The sequence below is a fragment of the Trichechus manatus genome, unplaced genomic scaffold (assembly GCF_000243295.1).
Source record: "Trichechus manatus latirostris isolate Lorelei unplaced genomic scaffold, TriManLat1.0 scaffold00011, whole genome shotgun sequence".
NCBI classification, from domain to species: domain Eukaryota; kingdom Metazoa; phylum Chordata; class Mammalia; order Sirenia; family Trichechidae; genus Trichechus; species Trichechus manatus.
In genome coordinates, this window is record NW_004443947.1 from 1373189 (window position 1) to 1397620 (window position 24432).

General features: G+C 47.3%; 1 protein-coding gene across 3 annotated transcripts in view; it reads left to right on the top strand.

Annotated features, from left to right (window-relative positions):
• LMAN2 (lectin, mannose binding 2) overlaps positions 1-24432 on the top strand; it is a 42583-nt gene continuing 18151 nt past the window's right edge. For 2 of the 3 annotated variants that reach the window (XR_002823141.1, XM_023726463.1), the window contains exons 1-7: positions 1-435; positions 590-708; positions 12025-12142; positions 13189-13268; positions 13434-13595; positions 13698-13812; positions 17198-17317. Coding sequence is in view for 2 of the 3 variants with exons in the window: in XM_023726463.1 (XP_023582231.1) it covers positions 234-435; positions 590-708; positions 12025-12142; positions 13189-13268; positions 13434-13595; positions 13698-13812; positions 17198-17317 (916 nt within the window). In the remaining variant the exon portion in view is untranslated. Of the gene's footprint in view, positions 436-589; positions 709-12024; positions 12143-13188; positions 13269-13433; positions 13596-13697; positions 13813-17197; positions 17318-19355; positions 20052-24432 lie in introns of those variants that run through there. The other variant, XM_004371150.3, reaches the window with a different exon arrangement.

Consider the following 24432-nt stretch of genomic DNA (forward strand, 5'->3'; position numbering starts at 1 on the left):
AACCCATTGCGGAGGCTGGCAGATAGGTGCCTCTGAGCTGCCAAGATGTCACACCCCTTGATGAGGATGGGGAGTTGCTCAGCCAATAGAGCCGCCGCCGTCTCGGCTGCGAGGCCTTGCTTTTTAACTCCTTGGCGACAACTCCTTGGTTGATGGGCTTCCGGCCGGAGGCCATTAGATGGGACACCGGAAGGCGGAAGTGCTAGGGCGGAAGTGGCCGAGCGGAGAGAAGAATGGCGGCTGAAGGCTGGTTTTGGCGCTTGGGCTGGGGCCGGCGGTGCCCGGGGAGGCCTGGGCTTCCCGGCCCCGGCCCTGGCCCCACTGCATCTGTACTTCTCGTTCTTCTTCTGTTGTTGGGGCTAGTAACTTCAGATATAACTGATGGCAACAGTGAACACCTCAAACGGGAGCATTCGCTCATCAAACCCTACCAAGGTGAGGCCCGGAGCGGGAATGAGTAAAGGATGAAGGCGAGGCTGGACAAGGTTGGGGGAGGGGAGTGCCCTTCCTGTGGGTTTCCTGCCTCTGGCAAGGCCAGTCCTGGCATAGCCCCTTAGGCATCTGTCTATGCCTGGCTCTCTGCCCACAGGAGTCGGTTCCAGCTCCATGCCCCTCTGGGACTTTCAGGGCAGCACTATGCTCACGAGCCAGTACGTGCGCCTGACCCCTGACGAACGCAGCAAAGAGGGTTCTATCTGGAATCACCAGGTGAGTGGTTCCCAAGAGACTAAAAGTACCGTTCAGTAAGCCCCAACTCTCTGCCTGCCCAGCAGCGGAGATCTGAGCTTGGTTTGAAGACTTGTCCTCCCTTACCCCATCTTGGTCACACCCGCCAGTAATAATAGATAGTGGATATTGAGTAGTTACTATGCGTCAAAAGTTGTGTTTGACACCTTACACCCTTCTCACTCTTTCAAAAGCCATGTGAAGTAAATGATGACGTCTCCATTTTACTAAGAAGCTGATGCTCAGAGTTGAAAGTGCCTTACTGAGAGTCACACAGCCAGTAAGTAGTAGAGCTGTCTGGCTGTCTGAATTGAACTCTCTCAATAGTGGAAAGAATGGGATCAACTGTGTCTTTATTGGGTATTTGCTTTGTGTTAGGCACTGACCTTGACACACCTTATTGCATTTAATTCTCAAACAGGTTGTTTGAAATGGATGGTTATCATGACTTTTTACAAAGATAACACAGCTAGCGAATGGCATAAATAATATTTGAATTCTAACCTGTCTGATCTCCAAGGCCAGCACTACTCTGGGCCCCCTTCCCCTGGTCAGTTGGGGAACCCATTAGAAATAATTTGCAGGCTCCAGTGGTTGAGGATCTTGTCATCGGTGGTATGGAGGGGCTGGACTTGTGGTTAGTTCTGTTTTGGCAGTGTTGTTAACCATACAAGAGTTTCGTGACTTTTGCACCAGAGGTCAAGGAGCCTGAAGTGTCTGACCAAGGTCAGCTGCCTAGTAGATAGCACATTTAGGAAACCTAGGTTAGGAAAGGGGCAAAAGGAGAGTAACTTTGGACTGGATCACAGCATGGAGGGGACCCTTCTCCTGCCCCAGCCTGCCTAATCCCAATTCCTCCCACAGCCTGCACTTTTGGCCAGTGTCCGAGTTCTCTCTATCACGTTGCTCCCTGGTCCTTTCTGGTTGACTTCCCACTGAATTCTGGGAGGCAACACAAGCCTACACCACCTTGTGTTGCCTCATCTGACTGTCCCTTCAGCTCCTCCTCTTCTTCCTGCCCTGTGCCTCTACACTGCTGCTAGGGGGATCTGAAATTACTTTTTTCAGCTTTCTCTCTGATCCTCAGAGCCTCGAATCTCCTGGGAAGGGATAAACATGCATCATGTCTGCACAATCTGGCTCCTAGTGCCTGTGCATCTGCAGTCATTCTCTGGGTTAATTTTGTTCCAACCTGTCTGGCTGCCTTCTTCCCTTGGGGCCTTTGCACTTGTTATTCTCTCTGTCTGGGACACTGCCTCCTGGCTCTTGATGCCTGCTTGGTTTCTCTCGTCTGTTAAGTATCAGCTTGAGTGCCTCCCACTCAGAGGGGACTTCAGTAACTACCTCATCTCCCCCAAGTCACAGTCTGTCACATTGTTTTGTCTTAGGGCTTTCAGATGATTTTTTAAAATGATAACATAACCTTATATATTTCATGGAAATGGGTTCAGTATGGCATTTACTTAAAAAAAAAAGTACATGTAGCGCTGGAACTGTTAGAAACTGAGTTCAGCCACAAGTAACAAACGCATCCAAGGCAGTAATTTAAATTATGATTGTAATAGTTTATAAAGAAAATATTGCACGTTCTACTTTGGTGAGTAGCGTCTGGGTTCTTAAAAGTTTGCGAGCGGCCATCTAAGATACTCCACTGGTTCTCACCCTGTCTGGAGCAAGGGAGAATGAAGAAAACCAAGGACACAAGAGAAAGATGAGTCCAAAGGACTGATGGACCACAACTACCACAGCCTCCACCAGACTGAGTCCAGCACAACTAGATGGTGCCTGGCTACCACCACTGATTCCTCTGACAGGGATCACAATGGAGGGTCCTGGACAGGCCTGGAGAAAAATGTAGAACAAAGTTCTAACTCACAGAAAAAATAAATAAATAAAGACCAGACTTAGTGGTCTGACAGATTGGAGAAACCCTGAGAGTATGGCCCCGGGACACCCTTTTAGCTCAGTAATGAAGTCAGTCCTGAGGTTCACCCTTCAGCCAAAGATTAGACAGGCCTGTAAAACAAAATGAGACTAAATGGGCACACCAGCCCAGGGGCAAGGACAAGAAGGCAGGAGGGGACGGGAAAGCTGGTAATGGGGAACCTAAGGTCAAGAAGGGGAGAGTGTTGACACGTCGTGGGGTTGGCAGCCAGTGTCACAAAACAATATGTATATTAACTGTATCTTAATGAAAAGCTAGTTTGCTCTGTAAACCTTCATCTAAAGTACAATGAAAAAAATGGAAATATCAAGAAATAAATTATGGTTGTAGGTAGCTGGTGCTTGGTATTGTCAGTGGCTTAAAGATGTCACAGGGCTGAGAGGATTCTGTACCAACCATAGAATTTTCACAGTCTGAAATAAAATTGTCTTACCTTCCTTTCCCCACCCTTATCCTCCTGCTCAGCTCCAGGGACCTTTCCTATTTGTCCCTGCTGATATTCCCAAAAGGCTTGGAGTACTTCCTATAATTGCTGAAAGAAATTGCTTGGGACTCTTAGAAAGAATTTTCTGCCCAATGTTTCCCCTAAACCACCTCTACCTTCATTGGGTTGGAAAGATGCTTTTTGACCTTTTCTCCTTTTTGTCTCCTTCATAAACTCCATCTGGGAGAGGCACTAAATTAGCAAACACTCAGCACCTGCTGTCTCCCGGGCAGAGATAAGACACAGCTTCTGCAGGTGTGGGTGGAGTGGTCCACATGAAGGAGTGGTATATGCCAGGCATAGCCCAGAGGTGGCTGGAACTCCCGGTGCCTGATGGCCAGAGCACAGGACACGGGGAGGCTGGAGAGGCCCCATCCTCAGGGGGATCTTATGTAGAGGCTACAGCAGTGAGTGGTTTTTATGCTTGTTGATTTGCCATGTGAAATTATATACCCCCTTGCAGTTTTTAAGGAACACTGGTGGTACAATTGTTAAGCACTCGGCTGCTGGCTGCTAACCAAAAAGGTCAGCAGATTGAACCCACCAGCCGCTCCTTGGAAGAAAGTTGTGGCACTCTGCTTCCGTAAAGATTTACAGCCTTGGAAACCCTATGGGGCAGTTCTGCTCTGTCCTATAGGGTCACTGTGAGTCTGAATTGACTGGATGGCGGTGGGTATTGTGCTTTTTAAAAGTTGGTATCTAAAATTGTTTATCAGAGTTTAAATATTTGCAAAGGATGTAGTTTCCAGCATATTTTAAATATTGACATTATAAAATAATACTGTTTAGCACTCATAAATGTATTTTGTGGAATCTAAATATCATTGCAGTTTGATATGCACTCTTAAGCCATTTGAATACACCGAAATTGTGTATCAGTCCTGTTTTATTGAACTTGTATTTTCATTTGACTTCTCACACAGAATTTTATTTAATGCAGTATATCTAATGCTTTGAAAATCTCCTACTGGTTAGCCTGTCATATTTTTCTGCAACTCAAATAAGTGTAATAATTTAAACTTTTTAACTTTCTTGGGACTTTGAAATTAAGTGCTAATATTTTCTTCTGGATTGAGTTACTACAATTGTTATCAATACGTAATAGATCAAAGTAAATGTGTAAAACATTACACACATTTTGAATAATTACTGTATAAAAGTAACAGTTTATTACACTGCATCTCAATGAGATGGCTTCCCCCTGCCGCCCCGGTATCTGGATGAATATCACAGTCAGAATGAGACGGGGTTCACCACCTCTGCTTTGTGTCTTTATAGATCTGAATGCTAAGAAACTGTGGTCACTTAAACAAGGAGGTAGAGATGGAGGGAGTTTTGTTGTAACAGGGCCATTTAGTAATTTGAACTTCTTTTGGTTTATAAGTCCAAAATCGTGTAGTGATCTTTTATCAGAAATGTTTTCTAATGGATTGGATTAGCTGACAATTGGATTAGATCTGCCTTCAATTTTGTTGAAAGCAGAGATGTCTGTATACTGGTCTGTTAGTGCCAGATGAGTCTGATTCAGTTGACCTGGCTCGGGCCAGGATATTGGGATTCCTGAGCGCCCTGTGGTCTGCTGTGCAGCCAGGTGAGAACCACAGCCATGAGGCAGCTTCCAAATCTCTTCTAGCGTGCACCTCACCTGCTTGACCATGGCTTGACCAGGGCTTTATGGTATTTGGTGTCATAGTATTTCTATCCTCTAATCCACAGACTTCAATCTGGGGCACATGGCATCTTTCCAGGGCCTGGGAGTCTTGTAGAAATTGCTATTCAGGACCTCCCCTTCCCCATGTGCTGTTTCCTGAGACTGATCTCCCTGTGAACATGCCTGTGGAAGAGGTGTAGGTTACTCTCCCCCACTTCCCCTTCACAGCCACCTCTCCTGCTCAAAGGCACACCTCTCACCACTTGGTACCTCCCCTCAGTGCATTGTTCCCAGGTGCCAGGAACTCCTGGGCACCCAAAAGACCATTTGCAGTCTGGTTTCTGGGCTGACCTTTGTGTATGTGAGCTGTGTTTTTTAATTTTCAAATATATGAGGGTTTTTCTCGTTATCTTTCTTTAAATTTATGTCTAGCTTAATTACATCATGGTCAAGGAATACACTGTATGGTTTCAGTCCTCTGAGGTCTGTGGAGACTTGTGAGTGGTCCCTTAAATGGTCAGCTTGTTTTGGAAGTGTTCCCTGTGTGTTTGCAAAGAATGTGGATTCTGTACTTGTTGGGTGCAGTGTCTTCTCGGTTAGGGTTGCTGACTGGTTTCAAATCTTCTCCATCCTTCCAGATTATTTTGTCTGCTCATTTTTAGCAATTACTAAGAGAGATGTTAAAATTTCTGTTTGTGGATTTGCCTACAAAAGTTCTGTCAGTTTTTGCTTTATATATTTTGAGGCGATATTATCCGTTGCCGTCGGGTTGATTCCAACTCATAGTGACCCTATAGGACAAAGTAGAACTGCCCCACAGGGTTTCCTAGGCTGTAATCTTTACAGGAGCAGACTGCCACATCTTTCTCCTGTGGAGCGGCTGGTGGATTTGAACCATCAACTTTTCAGTTAGCAGCCCAGCATTTAACCACCTCACCACCAGGGCTCCTTGAGGCTATATTAGGTATATACAAAAACTCAGATTTGTTGTATTTTCCTGGTAAGTTGAGTCTCCTGTCATTAAGAAGAGCCCACTTTAAACTTTGTTATTAGTATAGCTATACCAGCTAGCTTTTGATTAGTGTTCGCATGATATATCTTTTTCTATCCCTTCACTTTTTTTTTCCTGTTTTTTTTATGTTTTAGAGTTGTCTTTTATAAACAATATAGTTAGAGGGTTTTTTGGGGAGAGTGTTCTACTTATTTTATTTTAATTAAACTTTTTGTTTTTAGATAATAATAGATTCACATGCAGTTGTAAGAAATCATACAGAGAGATTCCATATACCCTTAGGTTTGTTTTTTATCCAGCATGTAGTCCTTTTACATTTAATGAAATTGCTGATACATTTGAGTTTAAATCTACTGTCCACTCTTTACTTTCTAATTGTGCCGCCTGCTCTCTGTTCTTTTCTCTCTGATCTTCACTTCTTTTGGGTTGATTAGTTTTATGCTATTTTTTCCTCTTCTTTTAGCTTGAAAGTTTTCTACTCTTTTCCTTTTCTTTTAGTGGTTACTCTCGAGTTTGAAACATGCATCCACATTTTATCAAAGTCTAGTGGTAATGTACACTTAATACCGTCTCCTGGACAGTGCAAGGATCTTAGAGCGCGTTGACTTGGTGTACCCAACTGTTGTCATTTCTTTTAATTCTTTCTATTTTAAATCACACAAAGCCTTATCGTTTTATGCAGTCAAATATTTACTTAGATTGTTGCCCTCCTGTTTACTGTATTCTCCACTCTTCATTCCTTCCTGAAGTTCTGGCTTTACTTCGGGATCATTTTCCTTCTCTGAGCAGTGGGAAACAGTGTAGGTCTGCTACTGATGGAGCCTTTTAATTGTTTAGTTTGTGTGAAATGTGTTAGTTTCACCTTCATTTTTTAAAAAAGATTTTTTTATTTTATTGTGCATTAGGTGAAAGTTTACAAAGCAAATTAAATCCCCATTCGATAGTTTGTACATGATGTGTTTCATGGCCTTGGCTTCATTCCCCACAGTGTGTCAGCACTCTCCCCATTTCCCCCTGGGTTCCCTGTTTCCTTTCGTCCCGATTTTCTACCCCTTCCTGCCTTCTCATCTTTGCTTTTGGGCAAATATTGCCCTTTTGATCTCGTATAACCGATTATTCTAGGGAGCACGTTCCTCTCGGGTGTTACTGTTTGTTTTATGGGCATGTCTGTGTTTGGCTGGAAGGTTGTCTCTGGGAATGACTTCAGTTCCAGGTCAGAAGGGTGTCTCAGGGCTATAGTCTCAGGGTTCCTCTAGTCTGTGTTAGACCAGTAAGCGTGGTCTTTTTTGTGAATTTGATTTTTTGTTCTACATTTTTCTCCCGCTCTGTCCAGGACAGGACTCTCTGTTGTGATCCCAGTCACAGCGGTCGGTAGTGGTAGCCAGGCACCATCTAGTTCTTCTGGTCTCAGGGTCGTGTAGTTGTGGTTCATGTGTCCATTTGTTGTTTGGACTAATTACTCCCTTGAGTCTTTGGTTTTTTTCACTCTCCTTTGCTCCAGACTGGAAGAGACCAATAGTTGTATCTTAGATGGCTACCCACAAGCTTCTAAGACCCCAGACGCTACTCACCAAAGTAGGATGTAGAACATTGTCTTTATGACCTATATTGTGCCAGTTGATGTAGATGTCCCCCAAGTCTATGGTCCTTTGCCTATGAGCTTAGGTATTTCATCCTGTGAGGTGTTTGGTTATGTCTAAGAGGTTTCCCTGACTGTGCCACTTGAGTGCTCTGTTGTCTATATTAATATATAAGGAGTATCTACAGTCATGTATTTAGAAATATCTACCACCAAACCTGTATCTGCAGGTGGGTGTGCTCCCTTACACCCTCCCACACCTTTTGACATATCTACCTATGTATCTGTTAATACATTAGTGTTTGTTAACGTTATTGTGGCAAGATTATGCTATAGTAGTTATCTTAGTTGCCCTTTCTTCCTGCATTCCTCTCAGTGTCTTCCTTTGCCTTCCAATTGTGTTGTGCTGACTTCCCCATATTGTGTATTGCCTTTCCCTTCACTAATATTAACACGTGTCTATTTGATAATTTTCCCCTACCTCCCTCTCCCATCCCTGGTAACCATCAAAGAACGGTTTCTTGTTTTTTTTCTGTGTATAAATCTTCTGTTGTTACTTTATAATAGTGGTCTCATACAATATTTGTCCTTTTGTGGTTGACTTATTTCACTCAGCATAATGTCCCCCAGATTCATCCATATTGTGAGATGTTTCGTGGATTCGTCATTATTCTTTATCATTGCGTAGTATTCCATTGTGTGTAGGTACCACAGTTTGTTAATCTATTCATCTGTTGATGGGCAGCTAGGTTGTTTACATTTTTTTGCTATTGTGAATAATGCTGCAGTGAACATGGGTGTGCGTATGTCTGTTCGTGTGACGGCTCTTTTTTTCTTTATCACCTTCATTCTTGAAGAATGCATTTGCTAAGTATAGAATCCTAGGTTGGCTGCTCTTTTCTTTCAGCTCCAAATATATCAATCTATTGTCTCCTGCTCCCAGTGTTTCAGTTGAGAAGACAGATATCAGGCTAATAGTTGCTCCTTTGCAGATAATCTGTCGTTTTTTTTTTCCCCTCTGGTTGTGTTTAAGATTCTGGTTTTCCTTCCTTGTTCCCTCCCTTTCTTCTTCCTTGTTTATTTTATTTGATTGTGGTAAATATATATGTTAAAAACATTTGCCATTTCAGCATTTTTTACATGTACATTAATCATGTTCATCTTTTTCAGCCATTACCACTATCCTTTTCCAAATTTTTCCCTCACCCTTAACAGGTCAGTATTCCCTATGCAATGAGTCCTTCTTTCCCCCTCCCTCCCAGCCCTGATAACCACTAATAAACTTTGGTTTCTTTGCATTTGCTTGTTTTAGATTTCATGTAATTGGGATCATGTAGTAGTTGTCCTTTTGTAACTGACTTATTTCACTCTGCAGAAGATTTTCAGGGTTCATTCATGCTGTAGCATGTTGGTTAGTGTTTGCAGGTCTTTCCTTCCTCTTTAACGTGCCTAGGTTTGATTTTCTTTTTATTCATCCCCTTTGGTTCGTAAGACTTTTTTTTTTTATTGTACGTTAGATGAAGGCTTACAGAACAAATAGTTTCTCATTGAACAGTTGGTACACATACTGTTTTATGACATTGGTTAACAAACCCACAACATGTCAACACTCTCCCTTCTCTACCTTGGGTTCCCTATTACCAGCTTTCCTGTTCCCTCCTGCCTTCTAGTCCTTGTCCCTGTGCTGTTGTGCCCCATTAGTCTCGTTTTGTTTTATGGGGCTGATCATAGGACTTTCAAAATCTGCGGCATGATGTCTTTGAATCAATTTTAGTAATTTCTCAGACATCTCTCCCTTAAAGAGTATATATCTTAGGCTTTCTCGCTTTTCTATTACCTGCATTGCTGCGTTTTCCAGTTCTTTTGTTCTCTGTGCTTCTTTCTGGATATTTTGATCTGACCAAACCTTAGTTCACTAATTCTCTCTGTAACTGTGTTTAATCGATTGCTAAACTTATCCATTGCATTGTTAATTTCAGTTATTGTGTTTTTAGTTCTAGAATTTTTAGTGTAATTTAAAAAAAGTCAATAAATCTACCAAAATTCTCAAGTTTATCTTTTATGTCTTTGAGCATAGTAAACTAGTTATTTTAAAATCCAAGTGTGGAGTTCCTGTGGGCCTATTTTCTATCTGGTTTTTGTTCCTATCTTACCTCTTTGTATGCCTTTTTTTTTTTTTTTAATTGTGGTGAAAATATACACACCAAAACATTCGCCAGTATAACACTTTCTTCATTTACAATGCAATGACATTGATTACATGCTTTGCGTGCCTGGTTACTTTTGACTGTGTGTCAGATATTGTATTTGAAAAATTGTTGGTAGAAAAATTTGAGGCCGGGGTAAGTCACCTCAGCCTGATATCAGGGATTGAGAGGACTCAGCAGAGCTGCCATCCCTGGAGGGCCTCCCTTATTCACTGTTACTTTTGTGTTGCAGCCTTTGTGGTCCCAGCTCACAGCAAGGTTGTTTCAGCAGACCTTCCACCCCCCTCAGCAGGACCTGGGCTCAGATTGTCCCTGTGTCCTTGAGAGCCGGTTCTTCTCACCTCTCAGTTGCCCTTTCCAGAATCTGCAAATGCTCCCAGAGCCAATGAGGTGCTAAGACTGTGAAGACATTAAGTTTTTACACCCCTTGCAAGCTGTTGATTTACACTGTCTCCTGGTCCTGCGCTCTCAGGACCGGGGCTGGGTCTCAGTGTCTGGGTCCTGGTCCCCATCACAAGGCCCAGACCAGAGCAGGACCAGTGAGGCTGATGCTTCCATGAATGCATCAGCCACATCACCCAGGTTGGAGGCTAATGCTTTTTTTCAATTTGAATTTTTTTCTGTTTACAGAAGTAATGTATTCAGTTTACAAAACTGAACATTACAGACAGAGAGTACACGTGCCCTTCCCAGAGTCACCCATCATTAATATGGATTCATGCACCTTAAGTATTTTTCTTTACATATATATGAGTTTTAATTTTTTCATAGCATCTATAGGTTTTGCAACTTACTTCACCTCTCATAGTACTTTGATATATATTTTTAGAGCTTTATTACATTTTTAAATAACATTTTTGAGGCATAATTTACGTATGATATACTACACCCGTTTAGTGAATATGATTTGATAGTTTTTTTTTTTAACCATTCCACCCTTCCTCCATCCTCTGGTAATCACTAATTGTTTGTGTCAATGGATTTACCTATTCTAGATACCTCATATAAGTGGAATCATACAATCTGTGGCCTTTTGTGTCTGGCATATTTCACTCAGCGTAATGTTTTTTCTAGGTTCATCTGTGTCGTAGTATTTGTCAATACTTTTTTCCTTTTTATGGCTGAATAATATTCCATTGTATGGATACACCACCTTTTGTTTCTCCATTCATCTGCTGAAGGACACTTGAGTTGTTTCCACCTTTTGGCTAATGTGAATAATGTATCTTTGATATCTTTTTGTGTAAGTACTTACAGATTTGCCTCATTCTGTTAAAAAACTGCAACACCCAAATTGCTCCCAAGAAGACTGGACCATTTATACTCCCACCAGTTGTTTGCGTGTTTGTTTCCCCACGTCCTTGTCCACATTGGATATTAATAATCTTTTTAATCATTGCCCCCTTACAGAGCCACAATGTCTTGTTTTCATTTGCATCTCTGCTGGGTTGTTGTCTGATCACTTATCTACATATCCATCTGCAGACTTCCCCAAGTGGGTTCTTACCAAAGTGTGTGTCGACACCTGAGTTTTCATGTGCAACTTCCCGATAGGCAAGGCCAGGATGTCCCCCTTGCTGTTGGCTGTGCCCAGCTCTGCCCTGGTGTTCATGGTGCTGGGAGCACCTGCCTTCTCCCACATCATGGTAGCCCAGAGGCCCCAGCCCCTGCCTGGCGCTGTTGCCACATATCGGCAGGGCTGTGCAAGAGGCAGGAAGTGAAATAGTGAAGGGCTTGGACCTGAGAGTCAGGCAGATCTGAGTTCAAGTCCCAGGCTGGCTCTGATGGACCCAGCCTGATGGTCCTCATTTTGGAAGGCTGGCTAGAAGGGAAGAGAGTGGAGGTGGAAGAGAAGGAGCTGGTGCCTTTATAATAAAGGCCTGAGGACCAAGGGAGGAAGTGTGTTTGAAGACGGTGGAAGCTTGGGATCAGACAGACCTGGGTGTGAACCAAGACTATCCACTTCTCTGCTGTGTGTTGTGACCTTGGACAGTCCTAGACTCTGAATTTGTTTTGTTTTCTGTGAAATATGTGGCTCAAACAGCGATAGTCGTCCTCACACCAGATTCCAGGGCAGGAGCAGCGGGAATGAGGAGGAGACAGGACTAACAGGGGCAGCTGCTGTTGAGGAGAGAATCAAAGTGTGGCCACCAGCCAGCCCAGGAGACAGCTAGGGCCCGGGTGGGCGGAGTTGGGGCCTCTGGCACCCTTTGGGCCTGGTGCGGCGTTCCTCCTGACCTGGAGGCCAGCTTCCAGCAGCCCCTTCCCTGCCTGTCGGCCAGGGGCACTCATGACCCTGCTGCCTGGCCCTGTTGTGAGGGGCACCCAGTCTCAGTGGGGTAGCTGGCCTGGGGACAGGGCCATCTTCACTTGCAGGAAGGCCCTAGGGTACTCTGATCAGCGCTCTGCTCTCCCTGCAGCCCTGCTTCCTCAAGGACTGGGAGATGCATGTCCACTTCAAAGTCCATGGTGCAGGGAAGAAGAATCTTCATGGGGATGGCATTGCCTTGTGGTATACCCGGGATCGTCTCATACCAGGTAGGGCTGTGCTGGTGTGGGTGGGCCCTGCTAGCAGACGGCTGGGGTGCACTTAGTTTCTGTGATCCAGGGTCTTCCACTCAGCACCCTCTGGTTAAGACACTGTGGCTTGTCTCAGATAAAACCTGGGCTCTAAGGTTGGCTCTGGAAGGAGTGTCTCTTAGTGAAGAGAAGCAGCTGATCCTGCAGCCTAACTCTGTACCCCTAAACGAGCTCCCCAATGTCCCCAGCTGAGTGGTCCCTCAGGGGCCACTACCAGTTGCTGTTGAGTCAGTTCTGACTTACAATGACCCCATGTGTGTCAGAGTAGAACTGTGCTCCATAGGGTTTTCGGTGGCTGATTTTTCAGAAGTAGATCACCAGGCCTTTCTTCTGAGGTGCTTCTGGATAGTCTCGAACTGCCAACCGTCCGGTTAACAGCCCAGTGCTTTAATCTTGTATGCCACCCAGGAATTCCAGGGTGCACTAGTGCTTTTAATTCTTTGGCCTCGTGCTTACCCCACAGCTTGCCCTGCATGCATGCGCCACCATGGGAAGGAGATCGAGGGAAATAAATTCAGGTCGTACATGTGGGGAGAGTTTGACTTGGAGCAAACCAATAGGCTCCTGGCCTGTACACTGGCTAAGAATGGTTTTTAGCATTATACGACTTTAAAGCCTTATTTAAAATAAAGGTAAAACCAAGCAAGACTGTGTGACAGACCATATGTGGCCGACAAAGCCTAAAACGTTTCCTCTCTGGCCTGTCATAGAAAAAGTTTGCTGACCCCTGGTTTAAAGCTGGGACTTCCTCTGTAGGGGTCCTTCCTGAGTGTCCACTTGCTTTTCATGGGCAGGGTACACCTTGGTCCGCTGATGCTCTCCTCAGGCATGTGGCTTCGGATTTGAGTCTTCTTAGCCCTGCCCCTTAGGCCCCTCTGTTCCCTGCTTGGGTGACTAGTGGATTGACCTTTCTTCCCTACCCCACTGGCGTTACTTTACCGTTCAGGTATCCGTGGGGTAACTCCTATTTGTCCCTGTATGAGAGCATTTCCTGACCATTGCAGGGCCTGTGTTTGGAAGCAAAGACAACTTCCACGGCTTAGCGGTCTTCCTGGACACGTATCCCAATGACGAGACCACCGAGGTAGGCCCCTGCTCTCCCTTTGGAGCAGGAGAGGAAGGCCCGGGTAGTTGGCTCGGGGCAGGGAGACTGGAACTTGTCCTGGAGCCTGTGGGTCCCACGGGGGCGGGTGCCCTGCTGGCTCCCCAGGCCAGGCTGGTGGTGGAGTAACCAGTGTCTTGGTCCCAGCGCGTGTTCCCGTACATCTCGGTGATGGTGAACAATGGCTCCCTGTCGTACGACCACAGCAAGGATGGGCGCTGGACAGAGCTGGCTGGCTGCACAGCTGACTTCCGCAACCGGGATCACGACACCTTCCTGGCTGTGCGCTACTCCCGGGGCCGCCTGACGGTGAGCAGGCTGCAGGCAGGGGTGCAGGCTCAGGCCATGTGCAGGGGCTGAGGGGCCGGCAGGCTGGGGCTGTGGGTGTGCTTAACCTGCCGGCTGCTGCAGGTGATGACCGACCTGGAGGACAAGAATGAGTGGAAGAACTGCATTGACATCACTGGAGTGCGCCTGCCCACCGGCTACTACTTCGGAGCCTCGGCTGGCACCGGTGACCTGTCTGGTGAGTGGTGGGCTGAGCAAGGAGTTCACCGTCTTCATGTTTTCTGGTCTTCGTGTAGCTTCTATACTTGCCAGGGTTCCTGCTTGCCTTCCCATCCTCTAAATGTTGGAGTGTCCCAGGGCTTAGTCCTTGAGCGATCCTTGGTGATCTTCTCCTTCTTTAGGAGATACAAAAAAACCCAAAGTAGTTGCCGTCAAGTCAATTCCGACTCTTGGCGACCCCATGTATGTCAGAGTAGAGCTGTTTTCTACTCTGGTTTTCAATAGCTGTGACTTTTCGGAAGTAGATCACCAGGCCTTTCTTTTGAGGCACTTCTGGGTAGACTTGAACCTCCAGCCTTCCGGTTAGCAGCTGAGCACTTAAACCGTTTGCACCACCCAGAAACTCTGTCTTTAGGTGATACCAAAACCAAACCCATTGTCATCGGGTTGATTCTGACTCATAGCAACCCTGTAAACCAAAAATCCAAACCTGTTGCCGTCAAGTTGATTCCGACTCATAGGTCGCTCTTCACTGTGAGATGAGTGACCCTATAGGACAGAGTAAAACTGCCCAGTAGTGTTTCCAAGGAGCAGCTGGTGGATTGGAACTGCCAGCCTTTTGGTTAGCAGCCAGGGTCTTAATCACTGCGCCACCAGGGCTCCAGTCTAAATGCTGTAGACTCAAATTTATGTCTCTGGCCCAGACCTGTGTAGCCACCAGCCTATTCAGCATCTCTGCTGGGATATCCAAGACATCTCAGTTTTAAGTCCATCAATGAAGATGCGATCTTGCCTGCCAACCAGGATGTAAATGGCACCACTGTCTCTAGTGGCTCAGGCCAAATAACCTTGATGTCATTCTGGACTCTTTTTTTCTCTCACATGCCACCTCTAATCCAGTGACAAGTCCTATGGCTCTGTCTTGGTGGTATATCAGACCCCTGCTCTCCACCCCCCCCCCCACCAGTGCCATCTACTCTCCTCTCTCACGCTTCCATTCTGTTTCCACTTGAGCCCCACAGTCTCTGCCCAGCACGGACGCAGTGATCCCTTAAAAACTGGAGCAGACCTTGTCGCTCCTGTGCTCAGAACTCTGCAGGGCTCCCTGTCTCAGAGTAAAAACCATAGGCCCTGTGTGCTGTCCCCCCATGCCCTCCATCCTCTCCACGTAGGCAGTGCTTGCTGTGCTCCTTGTGTCCGTGGGCCCCCCACTGCCCTGCGTCTGCATTTGCTGTCACGCCTTCATCTCCCCAAGTCTTTGCTCATGTGTCACTTTCTGAGGGGGCCTTCCTTAACTCCCCCGTGCCTGCACACTCCCCATCACCTTTTTGGGTTTATTTTCCTTACAGCACGTACCATCTTTGAATCTACCACATAATTCATTTTTATAACTTTTATTATTTATTGTATTGGCTGTGTCCCCCCACTAAATCCTAAGCTCTACAAAGTCAGGGATTTGCCTTGTGTCCTGCTGCAAACCCATGGCCTGCGAGAGTGCGCAGCCCCAGCAGCTGCTTAGGAAGCCTTGGCTGCCGCCAGCCTGTGCGGTCCTCACTGACTCAGGCCTGGGTGGCTCTGGGCTCTTGGCTGTGGGCCTCCATCCTCACCCTCAGGCCCTCAGAAGGCATTGGAATTGGGGAAGGATGTGGAGGGCCAGCCAGAGGACCTTCTATCCTCAGGATGGGCCTTTCCAGGACCTCTCACCACAGAGGTGTCTAGGTCCACCTAGTCCTCAGGATGTCCGTGATTTGGGGGTTTTGTTTTGTTTTAAAGTTTTTATATGGACACTTCAGTTATGTACCCCAGAGAGGAGAGAGTGGTGTGATGCACTCCCTGTTCCTGTCACCAGCTCCTGCCAGCCTGTTTGTCTGTGGTTCTGCCACAGCCCTTCACTTCCCTCCCCACTGCTGATTACTCGGAGTTCCCTCTGCCAGTGCTTTGGTGTGTGTCTTCCAACGTTCTTGGTAGGGACAGAACTGGATCTGTGGCGGATGGATCCTCTCAGAGGCTGGTAGAGGAGCCAGTGAAGCAGGGCGGAGGGGCCATGAGCATAGTCGTGTCTGACGTTAATCTGGTCCTGGCGATCTCCTTTGTCAGTGGCAATCAGCCGTTGAAAACCCTGCAGAGAACAGTTCAACTCTGATTCACATGGAAATCGCCATGAGTCAGAGTCAGCACGACAGTGGGGTGGTGGTAACGTCGATTGGAGGGTGGTCAGCTACCGGGAAGCTTACATGTAGTCACCTAATGTATTCTTCCTAGATAGGTAGTGGTTTATTTTCCTTTTTACAAAAATGAGAACGCTGAGAATTTGAGAGGTGAAGGGATTTACCCAAATCACACATCCAGGAGGCATCAGGGCTGAGGTGTGAATTTAGATCTGACTGCAAAGCCGGTGCTTTCCCCCATGCCCACTTGCACCCTCTCTTGGGACTGCGTGTGATACCACTCAGCTCTGCCTGTGGCTGCCAGACCTTGTTCTTTAGGTTCTCCCTTTTCCAGACTCCACATATTCCTTCTTTAAACAGGCTTTTCTTCAGGTTCCAGTCAGTCAGTTTAGCTTATAGCAGAAGTCAGGCTGGCCTGGACCCACATCTTGGCTCTGGGCCTCAACTTCCTCATCTGTAAAATGGGTGATCAGTTAGTGTTAAGCTTCCCCTTTTGAGGTTCTTTCCTGCCCATGCTGATTGGAGCTGGGCCTTTCCCAAGTCAGGTACAATTGCTGACCATGTACTAGGGTCAGGCCCCATAGCCAACTGCTAAGCGCTTGTCTGTGTCCCAGGCACCAGTCTCTGTGACAGGAACTTCTATCACCACTGCCACTGAGAGGATTATACTTTTCATCAGTCACTGAACAATTGTGCTGGCTCTTAACTGGTTCCTGTTTCTGCATACACACAATTGCCAGGCCACGTATCTTCCACGTTTCATTGACTTTCTCATTTATTCGCCAAGACAACCATTCAAAACGGAGATAGTTGTCGTTAGTTGCCGCCAAGTAGATTCCAACTCTAGACAATCCCATTTGTACAAAGTAGAACTGCTCCATAGGTTTTTCAAGGCTGTGACCTTTCAGAAGCAGATTACCGGGCCTTTCTGAGGTGCCTCTAGGTATGTTTGAACCGTCAACCCTTCGGCTAGTAGTCAAGCGCTATTATCACCCTCATTTTACAGATGAGGAAACAGCCTCAGGGAAGGAAGCTAACTTAGGATTTAGACCCAGATCATGTTGATTGTAAAGCTCTTGCTGTTTTCTCTCCACTTTGCCCCTCCTGAGTTTCTTATTGCTGTGTCCTGGGGACGGCCAGTCCCGTGGCTGGGACAGCAGCTTCTCCTTGGGGAGGGGTCTGGGCCACGTGCGAAAGGCCAGCTCCAGGCTCACCCCAGGCTGCTCGGTCCCGCAGACAATCATGACATCATCTCCCTGAAGCTGTTCCAGCTGATGGTGGAGCATACCCCTGACGAGGAGAACATTGACTGGACCAAGATCGAGCCCAGTGTCAATTTCCTCAAGTCTCCCAAAGGTATATGTGTGCCCCCTTTCTCCCCACGGGGCTGGGTGCTGGGCGTGTGGCAGGGCCAAGGGTGGCGCAGGGCGAGGGCTCGTGGTCCAGTGTTGCCCTTTCCTGGTCTGAGGGCCATTGGGTCAGCCTTGCCTCTGGTGAGTGGCTCTGGCTGGCCTTGCCCTGAGCTCCTGGTCAGTTCAGCACTGCTTTTGCATAATCGAATGCAGCAAAGGGAAGTCTTCCAAGAATCTGTCTGTGAGGACGTCTTTGCCATGTGATTTCTGTTGGAATACACAGCGAATCAGTGGGTGTCTGGGCTCCTGGTGGTGCTTCTCCTGTATTGGGTACAATGACACCAGCCTGCTACTGCATGTAGGTCATGTACTGGGCCCTCTTATGCCATACGTGTGTCAACCAGTGACCTCAGATGGGTACTCTTCATTTTACAGAAGAGGGAATGGAGTGATCTGAAAGTTTCCTCAGCTAGAAAGAGGCAGAGGCAGATGCAGGATTTGAACTTGGGCCTCTGCAACCCCAAAGTCTGGGCTCTTCCCATGGCGCTGACTAGCCCCCACCCCGCCCTCACAGCGGAAGCTCTGGTGGAGAGATGAGGCTCCTGTTTGGAGAGTCAGCCCCAAAACCAGACTTGTGCCTGTGGGGCAGGCGGCAAGTGGGCATCGGGGGGCCAGGCACACAGGCTGTGTCAGCCTAGCCCACGGCCACTGCACGGAGTGGGCCCAGCATGGCCAGGGCCTTTTGATTTTTAGAAGCCAGAATCCAGTGTTTTATGTGACGTCTCACTTTTTTAAGGTTCAGATTGTTTTTGAATCTTTTGGGGGGTCAAACAAATTATGCTGTGGACCACCTTTTGTAACCTTTGGGGTTTCTGGCTGCAGAGTGGAGACATCATCTGTTCTGACTCATGACCCATCCATTCCTTCAGCAGATGTTTCCAAAGCTTCTACTCCCACCGAGCCATGTGCTGGGCACCAGAAACAAGGGCTCAGTCTAGTGACTGAGGCAGAGCAGGGGGTAGAGGGGCTGGGGGAACCCAGAGGCTGAGCAGCCTGCTGGACAGGCCCCATCAGCAGGGATGCCCTGGGTCAGCAGGTGACGTCGCTGTAGCTGTGCAAGGCAGGGAGATGCTGGCTGAGAGACTGGGCGGCTTGGCAGCCTGCCCAAGTGCAGTTGTGAAGGCAAGGGCGATGCAGAGAGGCTTGTGTGAGGCCCTCCAGGCAAGAGAGCAGCATGGACAGAAGCTGAGAGGAAGGCTGGAGGGAGACCAGAGCAGAAGAGGGAGGCAGGTGGAGGACCAGGCACAGGCTACGCAGGAACACGGACTGAGTTCAGACCCCACTCCTGTGAGCATAGCCTTGTGAACTGGGGAAGTGCCTTTGCTCTCTCAGCCCGTCTACAAGGAGATCACTGTGTCCCCTCCTCAGGGTCGCTAGTATTGCTTGAGATGCCATGTGTGACAGGGCTGACAGCCTAAGGGTGGGGCACATCTGGGTGTTAGTGTGTCTGGAGTGGAAGGACAGGTGCTGGTACTTGGGGCCTGGGAGACCCCCCAGGAGGCCACCTAGAGCTTTCGGCCAGGGTCATATTTCTTCAGATGTGGACCTCAGGACACTGTACAGGGTAGTGGGGGCGCTTATAAGAGTAGCTTCCTGGGCCCCTGTGCAGACTCAGACTCCCAGACAGCCCAGGAGTCTCTGGTTTCAACCAGCTCCTTGCAGCAGAAGCCCCTGACCTCCGTCCTGGGTACCTTGGTCCCAACAGGCTTGTCTCTTCCCCACTCCCGTGCCTTCACGCTGTGGACTGAGAGCTGGGTGGAGGCGGGTTAACCCAACTCTCCCACCCCCAGTGCTGGATCTGAGCAAGACACATACCCCTCGCACATGTCTGCACGGTGGGTGTGCGGCCCTGCCTGAGCGTGGTGCCTGCGACACAAGTGTGCTCTGTCCTGTCTGGCCCCTGCTCCTGGGACCGGCCGCCTGGGAGGGCGGAGATGTCTGCCTTGCTTTGCCGTTTCAGCCGCCTCTCTCTTCTCCCTCAGATAACGTGGACGACCCCACAGGGAACTTCCGCGGCGGGCCCCTGACGGGGTGGAGGGTGTTCCTGCTGCTGCTGTGTGCGCTCCTGGGCATCACCGTCTGCGCTGTGGTGGGGGCTGTAGTGTTTCAGAAGCGGCAGGAGCGGAACAAGCGTTTCTACTGAGCAAGCATGTAGGGCACTCGGCCAGGGACGGGCCTGGCCTTGGGCCTCAGGCACTAATGTGAACTTTTTTTACTTGGATTGTAAAAGAAAAACAAGACAACCTTATTTCTTAACTGTTTCAAAGAAATAATTAAAGTATTTTCTTACATTTTGCTTCTTGCCCAGCCAGGATAGGTGGCAGGGCTGGGGAGTAAGAATTTGACATCCCCACAGCTGGCAGCAGGGGGCTCCCTTCCCGTTGCTGGCATCTCAGGACAGAGAGGGCTGGGGTCTGTGCCGGAGCTGGGTGAGACCCCACGGGAGCTGTCGGGCCCTGCAGGCCCCGCAGGACTTTCACGGGGCATCCTCAGGACATCAGCCCCCATTCTGTTTGTGGTGTGGTGTGTGCGGTGGCAGCGGAGGCCCGAGTTGGGGAAGCTGGGCTTTTCTTTTCACCCTCTGAGCTTCTTTTCAAGGCAGGCCATGGAGTGGGGGGTGGAGGAGCAGTCAGTGGGGCTGAGTATGACCATTTGATAAATAAAGTGAATTAACCAACCTCAGCGTGTGACTGTCCTGAAGCCTCACCTTTCTTTCTCTTCTGATGATGCCCAGCAGGCTGGTGCCAGCAGTGCTTGGCCTTGTCCCCTCTGGCCTGCACACAACCCCCAAGGTAGGTACTGTGGAAGCCCCATTTCACAGGTGGGGACACTGTGGCTCCTGGAGGTCAAGCAAAACCTGCCCTGGGTTACACAGCACTGGTGCGGTGAGGAAGAGCCCAGACAGTCTGACCCTCACCCCAGGCTGTCCCCGTGCCGTCTCCAGAAGGCTAGGTCTCAGCCCAGGGCTCAAGGCCAGGACATGGGGGAAGTGATAGGGAGCTCTGGGGTGCTGGCTGAGGGACTCTGGGGTGATCTAGTGGGGTTGGGGGCAGGACAGGCTGGAGTCAGTAGTGATGTCTGAGTTGCTTTGGGGGACAAGGATGGTACCAGGGGTGGGAGCAAGCCAGCAGCTGACAGGGAGGGACCGTGACTGGCAGTGTCCAGTCCTGCCATCGTCAGCCCAGAGTTGCCTGGGCTTAGGTCCCAGCTCTGTCATTCTTGTTCAGTGCCTCCTTCCCATTCACTGCTAATTAACATGAGAGTCTCCCATCTTAACGGCAAAAGCAAAACCTTATCTTTTCTTCTTTTTCAGCCAGGCTTTTTTGTAATTAATATTATCAAATGGAGTCTCGTTATAAAAAATCCGGTAGTATAGAAGTACACGAAGTGAAGAATAAACCTTTTTCCCCTGAACTCTTGGATCTCACCCTAGAGTTCTTCTTTTATCTACTCCTGTCTTCTGTATCCTCCTTGGTGTGTTCTGTGCACGCACAGAAATTCCTCTCTCAAATCAGGTGAGACTTCAAAAGCTTGTGCACAAGTTCACGGTGACTGCGAGGCAGAAGCTTTGTTTCCTTCACATGGATCTGTGAGCCTGAAGAGCAAACATGGTCCTTCTTACTGAAATATTTTATTGATCACCTCCCCCCAGTTTCTTAACTTGAAGGAACAGCTAACACTGAGTGCTTACTATATGCCAGCATCATTCTGTGCGGTTAATGCGTATTAACTCATTTAGCTCAATGTTTCCCTGCGTAGGTACTGGAAATGCCCTGGGATGGGCAGCTCCCGCCTCCCCTCAGAGTGCTGAGGCCCAGAGTCTGGAACTTTCCTAGGCTGCTGGAACCCTTCCTCAGCACTACACTCACCACCTTTAGTTTTTGGCTCTCACTAGGCCTTCCCTGAATTCCTGAATTAGGCAAATTGGCCTCCGGACCCTGTGGTTCCCAAACTTGGCTGCATGTTAGCATCACCTGGGAACTAAACAGAGCTGCCGCATTCTCAGATTCTGGGACAGTCAGCTGGGGAGCCTGGCCAAGGTCATTTTCCAGAGCTCCTTGGGTGGTTCTGATGGGCAGCCCGGCTGGAGAGCCAGAGGCGTTAGACTGAGGATTAGCCTGGGCAGAGATGGAAGCGGTCACGCTCTCTGTCCTGGGTGGGCAGGCCGGTGCCCCTTCCCACTGGGACACAGCCTTGTTTGCCCCCAGAAGTCAGTGGCTTCCCAGTTCAAACCTAGAGGTGCTTCCCTGGGCGGTGTGTGCTTTTACATCTGCATTCTCAGACAGGACCATAATGCACTTACTGTTTTGTGCTGTGTGCGTTTAAAAATGGAATTATTTCATCAATCGAAAGTTAAATATAAATGTATATCCGTGTACTTGCTATGCAATGTAAGAAATGAAACCTAGCCACACATGTGGATCCTCTGCGTACCTTCCTTAAATGCTGCCGAGTCTGGCCTTTTATGAATTTTTTAACATTTCACCACAGAGGTATATATCCCTTAATACAGTGTCGTTTTGCATTTTAAACTATATAAATGCTATGCGAATGTACTAACTTCTGAAGCCCAACATTATGCATCTTTGGATTCACTGGATGACTCAAGATGAGTCTTTCTTACTGTCATGTTTTGTTGTGTGAATGTGCCTCAGTTCACCAACTCTGCTCATGACGGACATTCTGGTGCTCCCACTTTTTTGCTCTTAACACACAGTGCTGCTCCAAGCCTTCTTGAATGTAGCTTCGTGCACAAACGTGCTGGAATTGCTGGGGTGTAACTTACCATACATCCTTGGTTTGACTAGACGTTGCCAAACTGCTCTCCAGAATGGTTGTCTCAGTTCTCTTCCTGTGTCAGATGCTCTGCCACCCCACTTCTTAACACAAGATACTGTCAGAGGTTTTAATTTTTGACAATCTGATTGATGTAGAAGTTGTAATTTGCCTTTCTCTACCAGTTGGGTTTAGGATCTTTTTGTTTATTGGTCGTTTGTATTTGCTCTGTGATTGTTTACTTTTTGCCCCTTTTTCCTTCTGATCAATAGGAGCCCTTGCGTGATGGTCCTTGGTTGCATGGGCTGCAGACACCTCCCAGTACGGCTTGTCTTTGTATTTTTATTTTTTGGTTTATTGTTGTAGTTTAAGTGAAAGTTTACATTTCAAGTTAGTTTCTTATACAAAAATTTGTACGTACATTGTTATGTGACCCTAATTGCTCTCCCTATACTGTGACAGCACACTCCTCCTTTACACCCCTGTTTTCCTGTGTCCGTTCAACCAGCTCCTGACCCTCTCTGCCTTCTCATCTCACCTCCGGACAGAAACTGCCCGTCTAGCCTCATGTATCTGCTTGAGCTAAGAAGCACACTCTTCACGAGTATCCAGTCCAATCTTTGTCTGAAGTGTTGGCCTTGGGAATGGATTTAGTTCTGGGCTGACAGAGAGTCCAGGGACCATGCTTTCTGGGGTTCTTCCAGTCTCAGACCTTAAGTCTGGTCTTTTTAGTAGAATTTGAGTTCTGCACCCCACCTTTCTCCTGCTTCATCAGGGACTCTGTTGTGTTCCCTGTCGAGGTGGTCATTGGTGGTAGCCAGGCACCATCTAGTTATTCTGTTCCCAGGCTGATAAAGTCTCAGGTTTATGCGGTCCTTTCTGTCTCGAGCTAATACTTTCCTTGTGTCTTTGGTGCTCTTCATTCTCCTTTACTCCAGGTGGTTGGGACCAATTAATGCATCTTAGATGGCCACTTGCAAGCTTTTAAGACCCCAGACACCGCTCACCAAAGTAGGATGCAGAATATTTTCTTAAACTTTGTTATGCCGGTTGACATAGATGTCCCCTGAAAGTATGGTCCCCAGACCCCTGCCCCTGCTACTCTGTCCCTCAAAATGTTTGATTGTATTCAGAAAACTTCTTAGCTTTGGTTTAGTCCAGTTGTGCTGACTTCCTCTGTGTGTGCTGTCCTTCCCTTCATCTAACATAATTCTTGTCTACTATCTAGTTAGTGAATAACCCTCCCCCTCCTTGTAACCATCAAAGAATGTTTTCTTCTGTGTTTATACCTTTTCATGAGTTCTTGTAATAGTGGTCTTATACAATATTTGTCCTTCTGTGACTGACTAAATTCACTCAGCATAATGCCCTCCAGATTCCTCCATGTTACAAGATGTTTCATGACTTCATCGTGGTTCTTTATCGTTGTGTAGTATTCCATTGTGTGACTATACCATAATTTATCCATTCATCCGTTGATGGGCAGCTAGGTTGTTTCCGTCTTTTTGCTATTGTGAACAGTGCTGCAGTGAACGTGGCGGTGCATATATCTATTTGTGTGATGGCTCTTATTTCTCTAGGATATATTCCAAAGAGGGGGATTGCTGGATTATATACTACTTCTATTTCTAGCTTTTTAAGGAAGCACCAAATTTCCAAACGGGTTGTACCGTTTTACATTCCCACCAACAGTGTATAAGTATTCCAGTCTCTCCACAACCTCTCCTGCATTTATTATTTTGTGTTTTTTGGATTAATGCTAGCCTTTTTTGGGTCAGATGGTATCTCATTGTAGTTTTGATTTGCATTTCTCTATTGGCTAATGATCGTGAGCATTTCTTCATGTGTCTGTAGCCACCTGAATGTCTTCTTTGGCGAAGTGCCTGTTCATGTCCTTTGCACATTTTTTAACTGGGTAATTTGTCTTTTTGTTGTTGAGGTTTTCCAGTATCTTGTAGATTTTAGAGATTAGACACTGGTCAGATTTGTCGTAGCCAAAAATTTTTTCCCAGTCTGTAGGTTGTCTTTTGACTCTTGGTGAAGTCTTTTGATGAGCATAAGTGTTTGATTTTTAGGAGCTCTCATTTATCTAGTCTCTCTTCTGATGCTTGTGCATTGTTACTTATGGTTCGTATTGTGTTTATGCCATGTATTAGGGCTCCTACCATTGTCTCTATTTTTTCTTCCATGATCTTTATCATTTTTGATTTTATACGTAGGTCTTTGATCCATTTTGAGTTACTTTTTGTGCATGGTGTGAGGTATGGGTCTTGTTTCAGTTTT